This window comes from Meles meles, chromosome 17 (genome assembly GCF_922984935.1).
Source record: "Meles meles chromosome 17, mMelMel3.1 paternal haplotype, whole genome shotgun sequence".
In the NCBI taxonomy this organism is placed as follows: Eukaryota; Metazoa; Chordata; class Mammalia; order Carnivora; family Mustelidae; genus Meles; species Meles meles.
This window is the reverse complement of record NC_060082.1, coordinates 2087347-2106221: the sequence shown is the minus strand read 5'-3', so window position 1 is coordinate 2106221 and position 18875 is coordinate 2087347. Positions and strand designations below refer to the sequence as shown.

The window sequence follows — 18875 nt, the reverse complement described above, 5'->3', positions numbered from 1 at the left end:
CGCACAGCAGGGCTGGGGGCGTCTCCCCGGCCCTGGTCTTGCTGCCCCAATCCCTGTTTCCTGCAGTCCGGCCCCCAGACCTGCATTCCCTTCACTCTCACCCTCGTCCCTGAGAGGAACCGCCCCTTTTGGGAACCTCAGAACCGGGCCACCAAGGCACCGGTCTCCCCGCCTTCCTCTGGGCTCTCCATCCCTCTCCCTCCCCAGACTGTGCAGGTCCGCTTGACCGGGCACTCTGGCATTCCAGCTCCTTCCAAACACGCTAATCCCGTCGGCCAGGCCCTGCGAGCTCCTTCGTTCCGTACACGCGTACCGGGCCACTCTGTGCCAGCACTGTTCTCTCCACTGACCTCTTGGGAACCTCTCTGACCTTCAGAAGCTGATCAATAACCCGGGAGGCCCAGCCCAACCCCTCTCATCTCCTTCCCTCTCACACAGAAGCATCGAACTTGCCTGTGCTCCAAGCGGCTTTATTTCCTGCTGGTTACACAGGTCATCTGTCCTGCAAACCCATTCCCTGGGACACATGAGCGTGAGCGGATCAGGTGCCACCCAGGGGAAAGGATGGGACATGATGGCTGGCAAGGAGAGGGCTGTTGAGGCACTTAGGGACTTCCTTGAGGCCCTGGGGGGGGACCTGATGCCCATGGTAGGGGTGAGAGGGAACTGCCCAGGTACTGCCCACAAACCCCTCAACCACCGTCACCCAGACTCCAGCCCCACTCCTCTCCTATTGTCACTTCCCGTGATGGGGAGAGGGTAGGGGGAGAGGGCAGTGCTGGGAGCAGCCGGGTTGAAGGCCTTGCTCTCTAGGGACGCGGAGCAGGACTGGAAGGAGGGGTCAGCAGTGCCTTCCAGCGTCCCAGTAGCCCGCCTTGATGTCCTTCTGGGGCCTTCAGCAGGTGCAGAGCTCGAGCCTGGGAAAGACACCCACACTCACTCTGCATGCTGGGCTCCTGCCTGTGTCTCTTCTGAGAGCCTGCCCTCCGGGGTTATGATCTCATCGAAACACTTGCCCTGGCTCAGCCAGTAAGAGCCCAGAGTGTGGCCAGTGCTCTCAGACCTCAGCACTGAAAGGGACCCCAGAGCACCCGCCTCTTTCCCGCTGCCTCCAAAGGCAGCCACGATGGCTGCGAGGTCACGCAGCCAGCAGCTGGCTGAGCTGGGACTAGAGCCCAGGGCTACTGCTGGCTACTCCCCACCTGCGTCCTCCTGGCACTCACAGGCCTCCTGGGCACACAGGAGATCTGGGGGGGCTCCCAGTGGCCATTCTCCTGGCAGCGGATCAGTGGCAGGTTGCGCTGGGTCAGCCCCTCCCGGCACCGGTAGCGAAGCACCGTGTCTACTTCGTAGCGCAGCCGTGGGCGACCAAACACTTGGGCCAGGGGCAGCTCTGGTGGAGGCCCACAGGACACTGCAGGGGCAGGGGGGACACAGTCAAGAACTGGGAGCCTGGCTCTGTGGGTGACAGTTCCCAGAATCGGGATGAGGAGGGCAGTGGGCCACAATGTGATGCAGAAAAGAGCAGAGGTTCCTAGTGGACCCACCTCGTTTGTTATCTCCCCCTTGCGCATGGCCGGGGACACATTTCTGATTCTTCCGTAGCTCTGACCCCTCCTTCTACACACACCTCGGCAGCGGGCCCCTGGCGCTTCCTCCTCCCCCCTGCCCGGCCTCACCCAGCCCCATCTTGCAGGTGTAGGACAGGTGGTAATTGCAGGGTACATCACTCCATTGTCCCTGATCATGCCACACCATGACCACGCAGTTCTCTCCGGACAGGAAGTAGCTGTCAGGCTGCCCAGGGTTCCAGTTCTCATAGAGCTGGGGGGACGGCATGGGGGGGGTGAGGGGGAGGGAGGGACCTAGAGGGCCTGAGGAGGGTGGGAGGGGCACTAAGAGGCAGGGCGTGGGGGATGGGGAGTGGGGGCCCAGGAGGTGAAGGAACAGCTCGCGGGCTTTGGTGGGGGGAATAATGGGAAGAAAGGAAGGCAAGGAAGGGAGGCCGCCCCAGGGAGAAGAGGGACAGAGAAGGGGCCCGGAGAGGAGGGCGAGGGATGAGGTCACTGGGGGTGGAGGGCAGGAGGGCTTGGAAGAAGCGACCCAGGCCGCTGAGGGACAGCCGGGGCCTCTCACCAGGGGGACGCCGTCTGACCACAGGAAGTCGCCTTCGATGGTGCGGTCGTTGAGCCCGATCCACTGGTACTCGCGGTATCGACCTGGGGAGGAGGGGCGGGCGGGCGCAGGTGTGCGGTGAGCCCGGCTGCCAGCAGGTGGCGCCGCTCCCCGCTCCCCGCGGCCCGGGGCTGGGGAGGCTCGTTCCCGCCGGACCCCGAGGCGCTTCCGCGCTTTCCCAGCGGCCGGTCCGGCCTCTGCCCGCGCACCGAAGAAGCAGGGCCCGGGCGGGCGGCAGCGGTGCGGGGGGGAAAACATCAGCGGGGCCAGAGGGGGGAAGCCGGGGAACGCGTCGGGGGCCGGCGGAGGGGGCAGAGGCGGGGAGGGGGGCGCGGCCGCGGGGGGCGTCGGGCCGCTGCAGGTGCACCGCGGCCGCCGGCCCCGTCGGCCGAAGCCCGCTCCCCCGCGGGGAGCTATTCCCGGACGGGAATGAATGAGGGAAGGAAACCGGGGCGCGGGCCCGGGTTAATGAGGGCGATAGTTGATCCGCACTCACGGACGGCTAGTGAAGGGTTAAGGAGTGAGTGAGGAAGGGCGGGCGCCGGGTCCCCTCCCGCCCCGCCCCAGCCCACTGTTGATGAAGTCCTGCTCCTCGGGCGTGCTGATGCTGGCCAGGTGCGCGCCGAGCCGCCGGCACTGGGTCTCCGCCTCCTCCCAGCTCCTCCGCGTGGAGAAGTGCTTGTAGCAGGCGCCCTGGAAGGCGTCCCAGCCAGGGCTGCAGAAGCGGAGGCCTGGGGCACAGAGGGGCGGCTCGCTGAGGCCGGCGGGGCACGTCCTCTCTAAGGGACTGGGCCTCTCCCGCCGCGGCCGCAGGGGCGGGGCTAAGGGGCCAGCGGTCCCTGCCCGAGGGCCAGCCCCGAAAGGGGGCAAGGAGGAGCCCTGAGGATCCCCGGGGCAGGGGGCCTTGATTGGCTTCGTCCTCTGAGCTCCAGGGACCAACGAGGGTGAGGGCGGGTGTCCTGGCCTGGGTCCCCGCAACCCTCCATCCTAGGGGGCTGTGACCTCCCACCTTCCCAGGAGAGAAGTGACAAGTAGGGACCCCCTGCCAGGCGCACGGGTAGGCAACACACTCCTCGCTCCAGACCACTTGAGAAAGGCATGTGTGCCTTTAAGGGGTTCCACTTAACAGATGAGGAAATCCAGGCTAGGGCTCAGAGAGGTTATGTGATTTGCTTAAAATGGAGATTCATGAATGACAAGCCCCAAACCAGTGCCCTCCGTCCTGGATGCAGAGCAAGCTCACTGCCACGGAGCCAGGCTTCAGATCTACCCCCAACTCCCCCCCCACACCCCACCCTTCAACACACTCACCAACATCACACAGGTCCCCCCCATAGCCAGGCAAACACAGGCAGCGGACCCCCTCCTCCTCCTCCAAGCACGTCCCACCATTGTGGCAGGGGCTGGGGACACAGTCACCTGAAGGGGGAGAGAAGTGAGGTAGGGGGAGCAGGGGGGCACAACGCTGCAGCCCGAACCCCCGGGGAAGGGTTCAGAGTTCACAGCCCCAGCCTCCTTGTCTTGGGAGCTATCACAGCACCTTAAAAGTCATCCCAGACCTAAGTTCTGGGTTTCTCTCCCACACTGACCACCGCCCCCCAGCATCGACTCAGCCCTGTGCTGGCCATTCTCGTGGCCACCAGTGTGGGCTCAGTGTAACAGGCTGGGGAAGGTGGTCAGGAAGGCCCTCAGGACCCAACCCCATGAAAGGGTAAGACACTGGGCCATGGATGAGATCTGGACTCTCCTGTGGCTCCTGGCCCTGCTGAGGGACATTGCGCAGGTCACTTCACCTCTCTGGGCCTGGAGGCTAGTCCCCCACTCGCCTGTCTTGGGGCCAGGTGCCTGCACAGCTCGGTACAGTTTAGGTGGGCTGGGAGACACCAGAGGAGAGGACTGTCACCGCAGCAGCAGAAGCTGGGGTCTGTACTTCACTGCTTCTGGGACCTGATACTGGGGTGGGGGAGGGCTAGCTATTCCTTCGGCAGTTGGGGCGGGGCGCACAGAGGCAGCCCCAGAAGCACCAATGGGAAGCACTATCGTAGTGAAGAACTGACGTATTTCCCCTGGGTCTATGCCCTAATCGTCCTCTCCCCCTACCCCCCCGCCCCCAATCCGAAGCGGCAGGGCCCCCACTGTCCTACAGCAGCTCCTCACATCTCTCAGCACCGTGCAGTCTCTTGCCTCCCCTTCGTATCAATTCCCCAGCCCAGAAAGCCCTCTGATCCCCCTCTCTCCCTTCTTCTGGCACTCTCTCCTCCAGGCTTCTTAGACTGACACAGGACCCTGAAGGCCTGCTGTCTGTGGTCTGGCTGGGTCACCTGCCTTCCCCTCTGGGCTCTCTCCCTCTGGATCCCGGGACAGTTGGTGGCTGCCTTTACACCAGGCCGGGGCGCTGGATGGGCAGATGTCACTCCTCCTGGTCCGGGACGGGGAAGACTGCCCCACAGGCTGACAGGGCAGGGCTGGGCTCACAGCTGGGAGGGGGTCAGCCCTGCCTGGGGCCCTTCAGACTGTGCCTTGTGCCGAGCATCCGAGGGCAAGGCCCCCTGTGCCTCCCTCTGCGGGGGAGGAGGAGGGGAAGCTGGAGCTGAGTCCAAGAATGCTGCTGGGATGACCAAGCTGTTTGGGGTGCAATGAATCAGCTGCTCCAGCACCCCACTCTCTCACCTCCCCTCCAAGCTGCCTGCACTAGCTCCGGGGCAAAGGGGGAGGAGAGGTGTTTCACTTAACCCGCTAAGCACCAGGCCCCACAGAGGGTAGGCGTCCTGAAGCCCCCGTTCCTTCCCTCACACTTTCCTGGGGGACAGAGATTCCAGACCTGGTTCCCCACCCAGGCCATGAGGTCCCTCCCCTGGCTGGGGGAGGCAGAACCTGAGCCAGGACAGACAGAGCGGAGGTGAAGGAGCCCCTCTTGAGATGTTCCACTCTCCTTCCTTCCCATGTTCGGGCCAATGCTACACACACCCAGAAAGTTCTTCCCTCCTGCTGCAGGAGCATGCCAGAGGATATCCCTGGGCCTCCAGGTGGGCTAAGACACTGCAGAGACTCCCACTGCTGCTTCTCTTCTCACCAAACTGCCTCCCAACCCACACGGCACTGAGCTCCAAGCTCCGAGGCCAGCTGGGCAGGGAGCCAATGGTTGAAATGCGCGAGCCCGATGCGCGGGCCGGGTGTGATGCAGGGGCCCTATCCATCCTGGACCACCTAGGGAGGGCAATGCAGGGACTGAGAAGAACCCAGCCTTCGCCAGGGGTCTCCGCTGGTAAGCTCAACCTTCCCTGAGTCCGTGGGACTTCTCTCGGACCCCGGAATCTGACTCCTACTCCTTCCCCTCTGCAGTTCCTCTCTGTCCTGGCATCCTGCATTGTGTCTTCTCCAGCGTCAGGGACTTTGAGAACTTTTGGGTTCAGGGAGAGTGAGAGTCTTCCAAGGGGTGGCGAGGTGCTCATTACGGCAGGGTCCGTGGGGGGGGGGGGCAGTGGGATGGAAGTCAGATCCCATCCCCCTGCTAAGTTGCGGTGGGGGAGGCCGGGGCCAGGGATGGGCTTCTATGCTAAGATGGACTTTCTCCATCACTAGTCTGTATGTCTGGCTCTAGACAGAAGCCTTCAAGATGGCTCAGAAATGAACACACATGTGCACACACACACACACTCACTCTCTCTCTCTCTCTCTCCCTCTCAGGCTGGTGGAAGTTTCTCCCCATCAGGAGTCAGGAACTATGACTCCCAGCAGCCCCAATCAGAGCTGGGCTCTTGGCGTCAGGAAGGAAGGCAGAGGAGGAGCCTGAGAGGCAGGATGGAGGACCAGCGAGTGTGTTAGAAGGGGAGGACGGGAAGGGGCACTGGCTGAGAAGGAAGAGAGGCGCAGAGAGCAGGGAGGGGGCGGGGAGAGACAGGGCAGGAGGGGGAGCATCGGACAGCTGCCCAGACTTGCGACACAAATGCGAGGGATGAAAAGGGCAGACAGCTGGGGGTGGAGACAGAGGGTGCCAGAGTTTTGGTTATAAAGTGGTTTAATAGAGATTTATTTCCAAGGCTTGTTTTCCATGAAACAGTCAAAAAAAATACTTCACAGAAGTAGACGCTTAAGGCTCTGTGGGGATACGGGCTCTCCTAGACCCCAGAGGCTGAGGGCAGGGACGGAATCCCAGGCCTCCCTGTTGTCCAAGGGGTGGCTAAAGGGGGTGGTATGCAGGAGGGGGAGGGGCAGCAGGAGAGGAGCCTGGGCCCCAAGAATACAATAGGCCCCAGGGCATCTACGGTGCTTGAGGATGGGGGTGGTCTGTGAGGCTGGTGAGTCACAGGTGGAGAGACAAGGGCAAGAAAGGGTCGCAAGTGGTCAGTTGGGAGGCTGGAGTCACAGGGTGGGACGGTGGGGTTGGGGGTCATGAGGCGAGAAATCAGAGAGCGGGGTTGGAAGTCACAGATGCGGCACCCAAGACTGGACACCCACAGGTAGGAGACGAAGGCAAAGGACAGGAGACGCTGGGGTAATGGGGGTCAGAGGACCATAGGTCATGTGACCCAGAACTTCAGGGGGAGAAAGGGAAGAAGGAGAAAGAGGGAGTTTGAGCCTTGGGCAAAGTTACCTGATGAGGGGGCCACGGCCACTCCACCTCGGCTGGCGCTGTCAGTGGGCAGCACCGGCTGCGCCCGCACTGAGGTCCCTGCTGGGACAGTTCTTCCAGAATTCTCTTCAGAGGGGGCCTCCGGTTCCCTGGCACCCTCGGGGGCCCGTGTGGCTGGAAGCAGGGCAGGGGTATCCTCAGAGCTCCCTGCCTCCTCACTCTCTCCTCGAGGGACCCCAGACAGCTCAGGACCACCAGCCTCCTCCCCCACCTCTCTCTCCCCGGCCGGAGTGGAAGGCGGCAGGGGCGTCAGTTTCCCGTTCCTGGGAGCGGGGAGAGTCTCAGTGGGTGGTCCAAGGACCCTTGGAGGCCTGGGAGCCTCTGGCTCTCCATCGGGGTGTGGCGACGCAGCAGGCTGTAGGACTGCACTGGCTGGTGGGGGGGAGGCACGGGAGAGCGATTCCTCTACGGCTGGTTCCGTGGGGAGGGGAGTCTCCGGATCTGGGCTGCTGAGCTCACTGTGCCAGGCCCACAGGCCCTCATCTTCCACCTCCTCCTCGTCCTCGTCTTCTTCCTCTTCATCCGTGTATTTCTCTTCTTCCTCCAAAGCCTTGCCTTCCTCTTCAGAGGACCCCAGGGGAGGTACAATGGATGGCGACTCGAATTCTAGACAAAGCACAGGTGGTTCAGCACCAGGGACAGCGCCAGGCCCCACCCCCACAACAGCCGGGGCGGGGAGGGAAGCAGGGGCTGGGGGGCCGGGGTGAGGCCTGGGGCGGCCAGGGGAAAGGCTGTCCCTGGGAGAGGCTGCCTCCGTTCCCCACCAGAAGACCTTCAACCTGAGCAGCAATATCGAGACTACCCGGAGGAGGCTCGGTGAGCTGTCATCAGCCCAGGGAAAAAACACGGTTGTTCTCTCTCTCTCTCCCAGGCTTGAAATCTCTAGTCTATTTTGGGTGGGTGGGGGGAGGAGGGAACAAAGGAAGGAGCACCCTCCTTCCCAGACCCGGAGAGTCGGGAGTGGAATGTGCTGGAAAGGCAAAGGTTGGGAGAGCCCTGGAGACACGCCCTGCGTCACGGAGCGGCTGAGAAAGGACAGACAAGTCGTGCAGCACCCGGGGCTCTCACCCGCACCCCTGACTTCTCTTACTAGGGGATTCGGTTACCAAGGAGGGTCCTCGGGGCCTCTGCTGGGTCTTCTGGAGTGGAGCTCCCGCCCCCTCCATCCTCCACGATGGGGATAGAGTAGATGGCTCCCCGGGACTCGCTCTCCACGGCCTCCTGAGGCAGCTGGAGTTCCTCCAGGGTCTCTGTCACCGTGACAATGGCCTCCAGCCCGTCAGAGGCTGGGTCCAACGCTGGGTCCGACGCCTCAGGCATGGCGGACGGCTGGGCGGAGTCTGTCAGGAGGGAATTGCCAATGGGAAGCTGACCAGGCGGCTTGGTCCTGCAGCCACAGGGGTGGGAGAGACCCACCGTCTCTGGGCTAGACTCAAAGACCATGAGAGTCCCGATTCTCACTCAGCCTTTTTGTGGAGGACCTGGGGGACCCAGGGAGCACTGTGGGAGGGAGTTCACCACCTATTCCTCAAGCATCAATCAAGGGCCCACCATGTGGCAGGCCAAGCATTCTTCTGGGCACTGAGGATACAGTGGAGAAAAGCCAGCAAGCCTCCTGCCTAGCTACACATAATAAACAAATAAGCATGTATCATAAAGTTATCATACAAAGAACAATTAGGGGCGCCCGGGTGGCTCAGTCATTAACCGTCTGCCTTCACTTCAGGTCATGATCCCAGGGTCCTGGGATCAGGCCCCGCATCGGGCTCCCTGCTTAGCGGGAAGCCTGCTTCTCTATCTCCCACTCCCCCTGCTTGTGTTCCCTCTCTTGCTGTGTCTTGGTCAAATAAAGAAATGAAATCTAAAAAAAAAATTTTTTTTAAAAGAACAATTAGGCAGGGTAAGGAGATAGAATGGTGAGAAGTACTACTTTAGACAGAGCTGTCAGGAAAGGCCCAAGAGAGACAGTTTCCTGATTAAGGGGTGGAGGAAGAAGGCTGGACCGGTGGTCTCTGCGCTGTGGGACCCTGCTCGTGGAGCAAGGCACAAGGACCCCCAGGTTTTCTAAATGGAAGGGGACAGAGGGCCGTTACGCGGGAGAGCTGAAGGGTGGAGTCCAGGAAGGACATCCAACAGTCACCACCTGAGGGTCTCAGCATTGGGGCAGGAAGGGAAAGGGAGGTACTGCCACGTCCTTCCGGGAACTGCTGCCTTCAGACCACTGGGGCTTTGCAAAGGATAACCTGGTCTTTGGAGAAGAGAAGGAAGATCAGAAAATCAATGAAGCGGCGGTGGAACTGGGCTAAGAAAAGCCCTGAGGGCTGTCTGCGCTCAGCCAGATGTGACTGCACAGCCTGTCCCGCCCCCATCACCTGCTCCAGGGAGCCTGTCTCCTGCCAGGCAAACGAAGCCGTACCTTTGCCCACCTCTGTCCTCCACCTGTTCCCAGCTGCTCACTGTAATTATGATCGTCACCGTGAACCTTCTTCCAGTCCGCCTTCCCAGACGGACCTGCCTTGCTACGGACTTCATTTCCCCACCGCTCCCTTGCCCCGGGCTCAATATGTCTGTGGATCGAGCCCAGCGGAAGTAATGCTTTTCTCTCAGTCTCCCCTCATACTGGGAGCAAGGCATCTTATCTCCCCTTCAGACTAGAAGCTCCCTGAAGGTCGGGGCTGTGCATTCTCCTTCCACTTCCGCCTCCAGCCCCACCAGCACCGCGGGCTCACGAGTGCGGCGAGGACTGAGAACGCCCCGTGACTATCCGCCACCCTCGGTCGGGGCCCTGTGCCTTTGGGGGTCCCAGGCACTGCCTTCCTGCCAGGCCCCAATGTTAAGATGTGGTCAGAAAGCCATCTCTACGCCCAGCGGTCCTTGAGAACCTGCTCCCTATGGGGAGGACTTGTGTCTGTCCATCAACCCTTAGTGGCTAAAGATCTGAGACCATCAAGCTGAAGGTTCCGGACTCCCCCCCCCCCCCGCCCCCTCGTCATGAGAGCTCTGGAGAGCATGACAGTAACTGGATCAGACCATTCATTGGATTCAGAGATTGTCCCTAATCTCTGCTCTAGGGGCGCCTGGGTGGCTCAGTGGGTTAAAGCCTCTGCCTTTGGCTCGGGTCATGATCCCAGGGTCCTGGGATCAAGCCCCGCATCGGGCTCTCTGCTCAGTGGGGAGCCTGCATCCTCTTCTCTCTCTCTGCCTGCCTCTCTGCCTACTTATGATCTCTGTCTGTCAAATAAATAAAATCTTAAAAAAAAAAATCTCTGCTCTACTAATGAGCTGCCCAGAAATGGAAACCTCTCCAACCTCCCAATACGGAAGAGGCGGCTTTGGCACTGGGGAGGCAAAGCCATGGGTGGCCGAAGGGAAGGCAGGTGAGGGGCACAAGGGGGCAAGCCCTCCCTGAGGCCACACAGCTCAAGCCAGAGGGCATCAGCGGAAAGAGAGCCCGAGGTGCCAAGCCGAGCGTCACCCAGCGCTCCTTCAGGCAAGCGGCAAAGACCCGAGAGACACCAGCCCAAGCAGCAGTGGGACTTCCAGGCTCAGCTCTGGGTCGCCGACAGAGACAGGCTGGCCTCAGCCCCTGCAGGGAGGCCGCTCACCTCGGAAGCAGTAGACGTTGAAGCGGCTGTGCTTGTTGGGAAAGCCGGTCTGGTTGGGGAAGAGGAAGAGCGTCTTGACACCAGGCAGGCCGCCCCCGCAGCGCTGGCTGGGCGTGACGATGGGGTAGCGGACGCTGCCATCGGCCAGCCAGCCTGGGCTGCAGCGGTCCAGGCCGCCGTCCCAGGCGGCGTACAGCTGGCCGGTGGTGGCGATCTGCGCACCCCGCTCCCGGCAGTACGCCCGTGCCTCCTCCAGCGTCAGCTTGCCTGCAGGGGCGCCCAGGAACAGCTCTCCTGGCAGGAAAGAGGAGGCTGTGTCACCGGGAAAGCCGGCAGCCCCGTCCACCCTGGCTGGCTTCTCCAGGCCTCCGTCTCCGCATCGGGGACACGGAGTCAACTCCCCTCTTTCGGGGTCAAAGCCTGAGTGGAACCTTGGGATGAAATCACGCAGAGGGGCTGGCTCCACTTCCTCACTCTGCGAAGAAGGAAAGTGAGGCCCGGGGAGGCTGAGAGGTAGAGAGAGGCACGGCAGGTGTCAGACTCAGTCTCCGACCTGTCTGAGGCTTTGGCCATGAACTTGCTTCCATGACAGTGTTTGGAGGGCAGGACCAGCTTCTTTCTTTGGAAGCCCCCCCGGATGCCCGCTTGAACACGAGGGATGATAGGTCCAGCGGAGGCCCCAGGAGGAGCTCCGGCCAGCCCCGGAGAAGGGGCTCTAACCCGAGAACCCCTCACCCCCAATCACCATTTAGGTCTTCGGCATAGCAGTAGACATCATAGAGGTCGTCCGGGTCCACCACTCCGTAGTTCCGGACCCCGGGGAAGCCATCCATGTCTCCATAACAGGCTTCTCGTGGGGTCTGGATGGGATACCTGAGAGCGAGTACAGACGCCTTCATCAGGGAGTCCTCCAGGGATACCCCTTCTGAACCCCACTCCCTTCAAGGCAGCCAGCTGTCTGCCCGGTTCTGCAGGGACACCCCCTACCCCAGGGCAGGCCGCCCTCATTGCCTGGAGGCAGTGGGAGCCGGATGGCTAGGCTGAGACATCAGGCAGTCCCTGCTGAACCAGGGCCCACCGAGAGCTCAGCTACAACTAGAAGCCCCTGGTCCCCAGCCGCCCACCCACCTCACGGTCTGGTCGGACAGCCAGCCCGCGTCACACTGCTCATAGCCCCCGAGGTAGGCGGCGTAGAGCTGCTCCGGGGTGGCGATGCGGGCTCCGATGCGGGCACAGGCCTCCTGGGCCCCCGTGAAGGAGAAAGCATAGCGGGCAGAGCCTTCCCGGTAGAGAAAGACGACCCCTGGGGGGCAGAGAGGAGCCCTGAGGCAGGATCACCCCCACACCGGCCTCCCCTCGCCCTCCTTGTCACTCCCTATACACGAGGAGTCAAGTCCAAACGGTGCTCACCGGACAGCAGGAGGGGCTTAGGTTAGACTGTGAGCAGGATTCCCTGCACCCCGCAGAGAGAAACGAGGTGACCAAGGCCTGTATCTACTCACTCCTTTTCCAGCTCTGTGGGTGCCTTCCACCTGGGTGGGCTTCCCCCTCCCTGCCCGAACCTCCCTCCTCCGGCCCTCACCTTTGACCTTGACCTCCACGGCGTCGCTGCTGTCGTCTATGCCGTGCTGGACCTCGCAGCGGTAGATGCCCGAGTCGTTGGGCCGCAGCTCGCTCAGCGCCAGGGACACGTCGGTGAGCGACGCCGGGTAGGCCGGCAGCGCCACGCGGAACCGGTAGGCCTCGCTCACCTTGACGCGCAGCCCCCGCGCCACCAGCACCTCGGCCTCGCGGCCGCCGGACAGAAAGGTCCACTTGACCCGCGGGGAGCCCAGCACGGCCCGGCGGCGCAGCGGCGGCCGCAGGTAGTGGACGTGGCACGGGATGGTGAGGGCGCCGCCCAGCACACCCTGCAGTGGCGCGTCGCCCGCGATGCGCACGCGGAAGGCCCGGTCCTCTGCGGGTGGGGGAGTGGGCGGGGCCAGCTGGAACTGGTGGGCGCGAGGGTCCGCACCGTCCCACCCTATCTCCCAGCCCCGGGATCCCTGCCACCCACCCCAAGGGCCGCGCGTGCCGGCCTCTAGGGCCCCAGGACCACCCCGGACACTCTGCAGAGCTGCCCCCAGGTGTCCCAGTCAGTTCTCCCAGAGAGCAGCCCAGTACCGCTCCAGAACCGCTCCAGAGTCCCCGGGGGCCCAGCCCAGGTCTACTCTGCTCCCCAGGTCCTCCAGCCCTGGCCTCAGTCTCCCCTGTTTCCTTCAGACTCACTTTAGGATTTCTCCCCCCTCTACCCCTTTCTGCCTCCCCAGCCCATCTACAGGCCCCAGACCCGAGAGACGGGCGGCCTTGCACCTGCTGCCCCTCCCGGCCCTTGCCCCAAGTTTTCCCTCCTCACCCAGAGCCCACGGTTCTTCCATTGTTTCCAAGTGTCCCAGACCAGGCTTTCCCCTCAGTGCCCCTAATCCTCTCTCCCTGGGTCCTCCAAGACCACCCCCTTCCACAGGGGCGATTCGGGGGACAGAGACAGTGACCCTGAGTGCGGTTGCTTACCTGAGCTGTCCCCCTCCAGGGCATCAGCTAAGGCCACAGGGCCCTGGGCCAGGGCCAGAGCTGCCAGCAGGGGCAGGAACCGCGGGGCCATGCTCAGGCTGGTGGAGGGACTTGAGGAGGAAAGACGAGGTTAGACCTCAAGATGGACTTCCCCGGGCTCCCAACCACATCCAGCTGGACTCACGCATGTCATGGCCCAGAAGCCCGCTGTTCCCGCCTCATGTTAACTCCCTTGTTTCCGATCCTATCTCCCCACTAGGAGGTTCTTCCTTGGAACCAAGACCAGGTTCTAGTCGTGAACTTGCTGCATGACTTGAGGCCGGGTCCTTAACCTCTCTGGGCCTTGGTTGGCCGACTTGTACAGGAATGGCCACCACCTCTGGGGGCATGATGAGGCTATGGACTTTAGAGCCCTGTCTATCCTAAAACCCCTGCACAGACGCACAGCTCCAGGTACACTGTAGGAGCTCAATAAATGCTGGTAGTATGCGTGGTGGGTGCGATTGTACTTAACAACCCCTGTGCTCAGGGCGCCTGCGGGGCTCAGATGGTGAAGCGTCTGGCTTTGGCTCGGTCATGATCCGGGGGTCCTGGGATCGAGCCCTGCGTCGGGCTCCCTGCTCAGCGGGGAGCCTGCTTCTCCCTCTACCTGCTGCTGCCCCTGCCTGTGCTCTCTCAGTCTCTGAAAAATAAATAAATAAAATCTTAAAAACAAAAACAAAACCAACCCCCTGTGCTCCTCCCATGCCAGACTCCCTCTTTGAACCCAGAACCTCCTCCTCCCCCAGTATCCCTCCAGGATTCCCTTCCTGGCCCTTCCACCCTGAGTACTGTAACCACCTAGCCTCCTCCAGGAAGGCCTCCTAGACTGAACCTGGGCAATGTGCAACTTCTCTCTAGCCCTGCCCCTCCTTGGCCTCCCCCTACCCCATGGTTACTTATAAGGAAACTCTTCTCTTTACTGGTAGCATCCTCCGCCCCCTCCTTGGCTGCCTTCTCCCTTCTTCCCAGCCTTCCTTTCTGCCTGGCACGGGCTTTCCCACCGGATCTCCTGGCTCAGAAACCGGCTGGGACAAAGCCCCTGTCTCTGCCAGTCTGGCCTCCATCCAGCCTCTCCCTTCCCCCACCCCAGGCCTAGGCTCGGGGGGGGGCGCCTAAAGGAGGGTGAGACCAAATGGGAGGGGCCATGTCCCTCCTGCCCTTGGCTATCGGACACTCTGAGAATCCACACTAGCCCTCTGAAGATCTCAAGGCACCTGCACACTCATAATGGAGGGATGCAGGGGTGACACGGAGAAAGGGGACCCAGAGAGGGCTAGGGCTGACCCTGGTCCCCAGCAAAGCCAAGTCAGATACCGGGCCAAGGTGTCCGCAGGAGGGAAGGCTGGGGAACTAGTGTCCAGCATCCGTACGGGTCGGGCTCGTCGAAATGCATGCAGACCCGGGTCTGCCATGGAAAAGGTGAGTGTCCCAGCAGGAGGGATGCAAGTCAGACTACAAGCAAGACTTCCTAGTGCTCAGGTTCATTCCCACTCCAGGCCACTGTTCGACCCCCATCTTCTTAGGCCTCTTAGGCTCTGCCTTCCCGCACATCTCCCTGTCTGGAGCCTGAGCGGCTGGGACATTCCTCTCTCCTCCCCAACTCTCCGAGGGATCTCAGATCCTCCTCCAAAAGCCTCCCCACCGACAACACCGCCCTTCCCCCATTAAGGCTGGGCTTCATCTCTTCAGGGTCACACTTGGGGAAGGAGTGACGGAAGCTAAATGTCTAGGGTCTTTCTCTATGGGGCCAGACCAGAGGCTGCTGAGCCCAGCTCTGCGCATGGGGGCACCTGGGAGGACCGCTTTCTGGGGTAGGTGGGGGACCATTCGGCATGGGTGGCCAGTCCGTGCTGGGCGCTGGGCAGACTATTCACCTTGCCTGTGAGCTGGGAGAGAGAGGTCCTGGCCAGGCCCGTTTCTGGAGCCTTCCCTCCCCTCTCTTTGGGCTTGAGCTGGAGCAGCTCACAGACCTGGGTCCCAGCTCTCCGACAGGCGGCCCAGAAACCCATATATTTGGAGCCACTCTGGGACCCACAGCCTGGACCCCCCTTTCACCTCTGTTTTGAAGGTGAAGGAGTAAAGGGAGAGGGTCTGAGGCTGGTGAAGGCCTGGTGCCACAGGAATAAGGGGGTCATCCCACCCAGTGGGAGTCACTGACCAGAGGGGTCAAGAGGGGGCCTGGATTGTCTGGTTCTCATGATCAGAGGCATCTGCACTGCCCCCCACCCCACTGCCAACCCCGCCCAGCTTGGGCCTCAGCTCCCTCCTGGGAAAATTATGGCATCCCCTCAGCGGGCACCAGCCGCAGACCTGGGCTTGGGGCAGGGAGCGGGCCCGGGCCTTCTCCAGCCCCTCTGCTGTCCTCCAGAGCACACGCCCTCTCCATCTCTAACTTGGAGAGCTCGGCATTTAAGGGGGCTTCCTGTCCCTGATGCCACACCGACCCTCTGTCCAGCTCCAGGATTTCTGCCCTTGCCTTGCATTTTGTTCAGGCAGCTTCCCTCTTGTTACGTTGTCATGCCCGTCTGACTGCTGAGTCCAGCTCCCTCCCAGGCTTGAAGACCCAATCCACAGAGGATTAAGATCAAGAGTAGGCCATGTGTGTGTGTGTGTGTGTGTGTGTGTGTCCAACACCCCCATCTCTGCACTGACTGCCCTCCCCAACTCCAGGCTGGCCATCTGAGGTCTGCCCTAGAGGAACCAGGCTCCGGTACGCAGCAAGGGCAGCAGGAGGGAAGTTCTCACTGTCGCCTTAGTGTGAGTAGCAACACGAGCCACGCGACACCAACCACAGCCGCCAATCCCTTAGCCGGGCCTGCAGGACCCACTATAGAAATTGCATAAACAGTCCTAGTGATCAGAAGCACAACTAGTAATACAATCAGCAACATCACAAGCCAGCGACTGCAGTTCCTCGGCTCTGTAAGGCGGATGCTGCCAAGTTAGCATCAGGCGCTGGTGATGCTGTGGGAGGGCGTGGGTCAGAGTGGGTGGGTCGTGGGTTAACAGCCTCCCTTGATCTTACGCATTTTTCTGGAATAGAAGTCGTGCAGGTATTAACGGTGCTAACAAAACTGATGGCAAAATCTCTTGATCCCGTTGGAAGCAGGAGAGCAGGGGACAGGAAAGGACCTGGGGCAGGGGTGTCCCCGCCCACCCGCCACGCTAGGAAGGAGAGCAGCAGTGGTAACCAGAATTGCGGCTCCTGGTTACCGACCCTCTTCCCAGCCAGGCCACTTAAAAACGCTTCCCACGGGCAACCTTAACTTTGAGAAAAATACTATCTGTAGGTTACACCGATGCGGAGCCCGAGGTTCAGAGAGGTCAGCTAATTTGCCCAAGGTCACAGAGCAATTAACTGAGAGTTGGGACTCCCGGCGCCAGTGGGCGCCCGGACCACCGGCCGAGGTCGTCCCGCGGGCCCCCAGAAGGGCTGCTTCCCGCTCCTCCCGCCGCCCGCCTGCCCCGCACAAGGTCGGAGTCGGGGCGGGGGGCTGGCACCCGAGCGCACAGCAGGGAGGCCGCGGGGGCCGGGGGCGTTCCCATCAGCCCGCCGACTGGGGCACGCAGGTCCGGCCGCACACGGCGGAGGGGTGCGGACCGCAGGGCCGGAGGCTGCGGCGGCGCTCGGGGGCTGGCAGGGTCGGGGGCTGGGTGCGCCGCGGGAGGCCAGGGCTGCGCGGTCGGGGGGCGCGGACCGCGGGCGGCCGGCGGGTGCCCCCAGCTCTCGGGCGGCCCGGCTGCGCTCTCGCTCACCTACCTGCAGGCTGCGGGGGCCCGGGGCGAGGGGGCGGCACCGCCGGGTTTGCCGCCTCCTCCGGGCTCTCCTCCGGGCTCTCCTCCGGGTCCACGCTCGGTCCTGCGGCTGCAGGCGACTGCGGCGGGAACTGCGCGGGCGCACGAGAGGCCGGGCCCGCAGGATGTTCGGAAGAGGGCGCCGGGCCGCCGGGCGCCGCACAAAACCCCCTTTCTTCCCCCCGCCCCCGCCCCGCCCCTCCCCGGGGCCGCCCCCGCCCCCTGGCCGGGGACGCGGGGGGCTCGGGAAGGTCACGCGACCCGCTGCCTCCTCTGCGTCCGCTCCCGGCGGCGGCCGCGAGAGCAAGGACGTGCGAAGTAGGACATCGTTCTGGGGAGGAGAAGCCGGGCACGGGGAGCAGGGAGGGAGGGCGGGCAGCAGGGGCGGGGAGAGAGCGCTCGCGGAGCTGGAGGGGAGGCTGCAGCAGGAGGGATGGAAGTTAGACAGCCGGAGGGACTTCCCGCGGCGCAAGGGGAGAGGCGGAGGGCCTCAGACTTGGGCAGTAAGGGAAAGGATGACGGGAGCATAAAGATGCTGGAGGGAAGCTGGTTTGGGGAGGCCGGATGAAGTGCAGAGGACCGTAGTCCTCTCCCCGTGGGCAGCTCTGATTGGGTTTTGTCTCTGGGGGGGCGCCCACTGCCTGCACAGAGGAGGAGCTGAGTTTGCAGCTGGTCGGACGGAGGTTAGACCGCAGATTCGCGGCTTCAGCAAAGCAAGTCAGGGACGCTCCGGTCGTGGGGCTGGGGGCGCACCGGGAACGGGCACACCCGTCCTGCGAACCGAAGTGCGAAACCCAGGCGTTGCTGGGAGCCCCGAGGGCCGGCTGGCCAGGGCTGGTGCCATGGATGTGCTGCCTGGTGCCAGGGGGTGGACTTTGAGTGCCGCCGGCTGTGGGGGAGTCCCCAGAATACCAATGACGCCCCAGAGACTCCCCTTCGCTCGGCTTTCCCAGGCTCTCTCTGCCCCTCCCCCTGCTGTCTCCCCCTCCCTCCTGGGACTTGAAGCAGAACCCCTGGCACGGACTGTGGGATCGACAGCCAGATGCCTGGAGTGTCTCCCCTGGATACTGGTGCTGGCACGGAGGATAGCTTGTTGGGGGATTTGAGCCCCATCATCTCCAGCACCACCCCCAAAATATCCCGAGTAAAGCGGGGTGCCTGCAGGGCAAGTCATCGTCGGGACAGGTCCCTGAGCTTCCATTTAGGCTGCACCCCAGTCCCTCCCGCCTGTACGGGACTCTGCACTGCCTCTCTCCATGCCCCAGCCGCCCCGGTCTCCTGCTCCCAGGGCTGTGGACTGGCTTCCAGAGGGCTTCGCAGAAGCTCACAATAAGCTCCTCCCCAGAGCTTTGAGGATCTGCAGGGAGAAGTCGGGCCCCTCCCAGGACAGCCGTCTACTGGACAGGCAGGAGAGGGGGACCCGGTGTGGTAGGTGGTAGGTCTTCTGGTAAATGAAATGACCCCGGCAGGGATGGAGCCTGAAAGGACAGAACAAGGGGCCTGGCAGGGTCTGGGGAAGGAGGGACCTCCATCTGCCATTGATTCCTTTCATTACCTAAATGTTAACTGAATGTCCACTATGGACCAGGCAGTACTTTAGGACCAAGTCCTCCGGTGGAGAGGGGGGCACCCAGCCTTGGGGCAGATCTGAGCAGCACCTGATAGGCCCAGGACCTCCCTTTGCTCCCCTCAGACCTCACAACCCCTGCTGAAAGAGAGCCTGCCTCCCCCAGGACGGTCTCAGAGCAGGTGCCTGCCTCCAGCCTGCCCCAGCCGGGGCTGGGATCGGCTCCGCCCCGGGGCCTGAGCCCACACAACCAAGTGGCTGAAATTCAATTCAATCCTAGTGGTGACCGGCATGTAGCCACAGTTCTTGCCGCGGGGAAACCTGGCTGTGATGGGGAAAGACGGAGAAAGTGACCTTCTTTGCCACCTCCCCTCAGGACTAGAAGCATGGGCACACGTTTTGGTGCCCTGGGGGAGTCCGACCTTGACCGAGGCCAGCAGCAGCAGCTGGGGTTGGACCAGGCTGGTACCAGACAATCTGTTCCAAGAGGCAGCCCCCTGGTGGGAAC

The 18875-nt window shown here is 62.6% G+C and overlaps 1 protein-coding gene across 1 annotated transcript; it reads right to left on the bottom strand.

Moving 5' to 3' along the window:
* Positions 1–449: 449 nt before the first annotated feature.
* Positions 450–16963, bottom strand: BCAN (brevican). The gene is made up of 14 exons (XM_045983636.1): positions 16766–16963; positions 12964–13073; positions 11996–12370; positions 11542–11716; positions 11159–11286; positions 10414–10707; positions 7915–8148; positions 6770–7414; positions 3487–3594; positions 2748–2906; positions 2137–2219; positions 1680–1824; positions 1224–1414; positions 450–917 (listed from the first exon to the last, which is right to left on the bottom strand). The coding sequence occupies exons 2-14, from the start codon at positions 13052–13054 to the stop codon at positions 810–812; spliced, it is 2736 nt and encodes a 911-aa protein (XP_045839592.1). The 5' UTR covers positions 13055–13073; positions 16766–16963; the 3' UTR covers positions 450–809.
* Positions 16964–18875: the final 1912 nt, after the last annotated feature.

Excerpts from the sequence above, each read along its gene's own strand:
- BCAN (XM_045983636.1), bottom strand. The coding sequence starts at position 13,054 with ATGGCCCCGCGGTTCCTGCCCCTGCTGGCAGCTCTGGCCCTGGCCCAG. Across the intron at positions 12,371-12,963 it reads CCTGGAGGGGGACAGCTCAG|AGGACCGGGCCTTCCGCGTG; the intron begins GTAAGCAACCGC and ends CCCCACCCGCAG. Across the intron at positions 3,595-6,769 it reads GGCCGTGGCCCCCTCATCAG|GTGACTGTGTCCCCAGCCCC; the intron begins GTAACTTTGCCC and ends CTCCCCCTTCAG.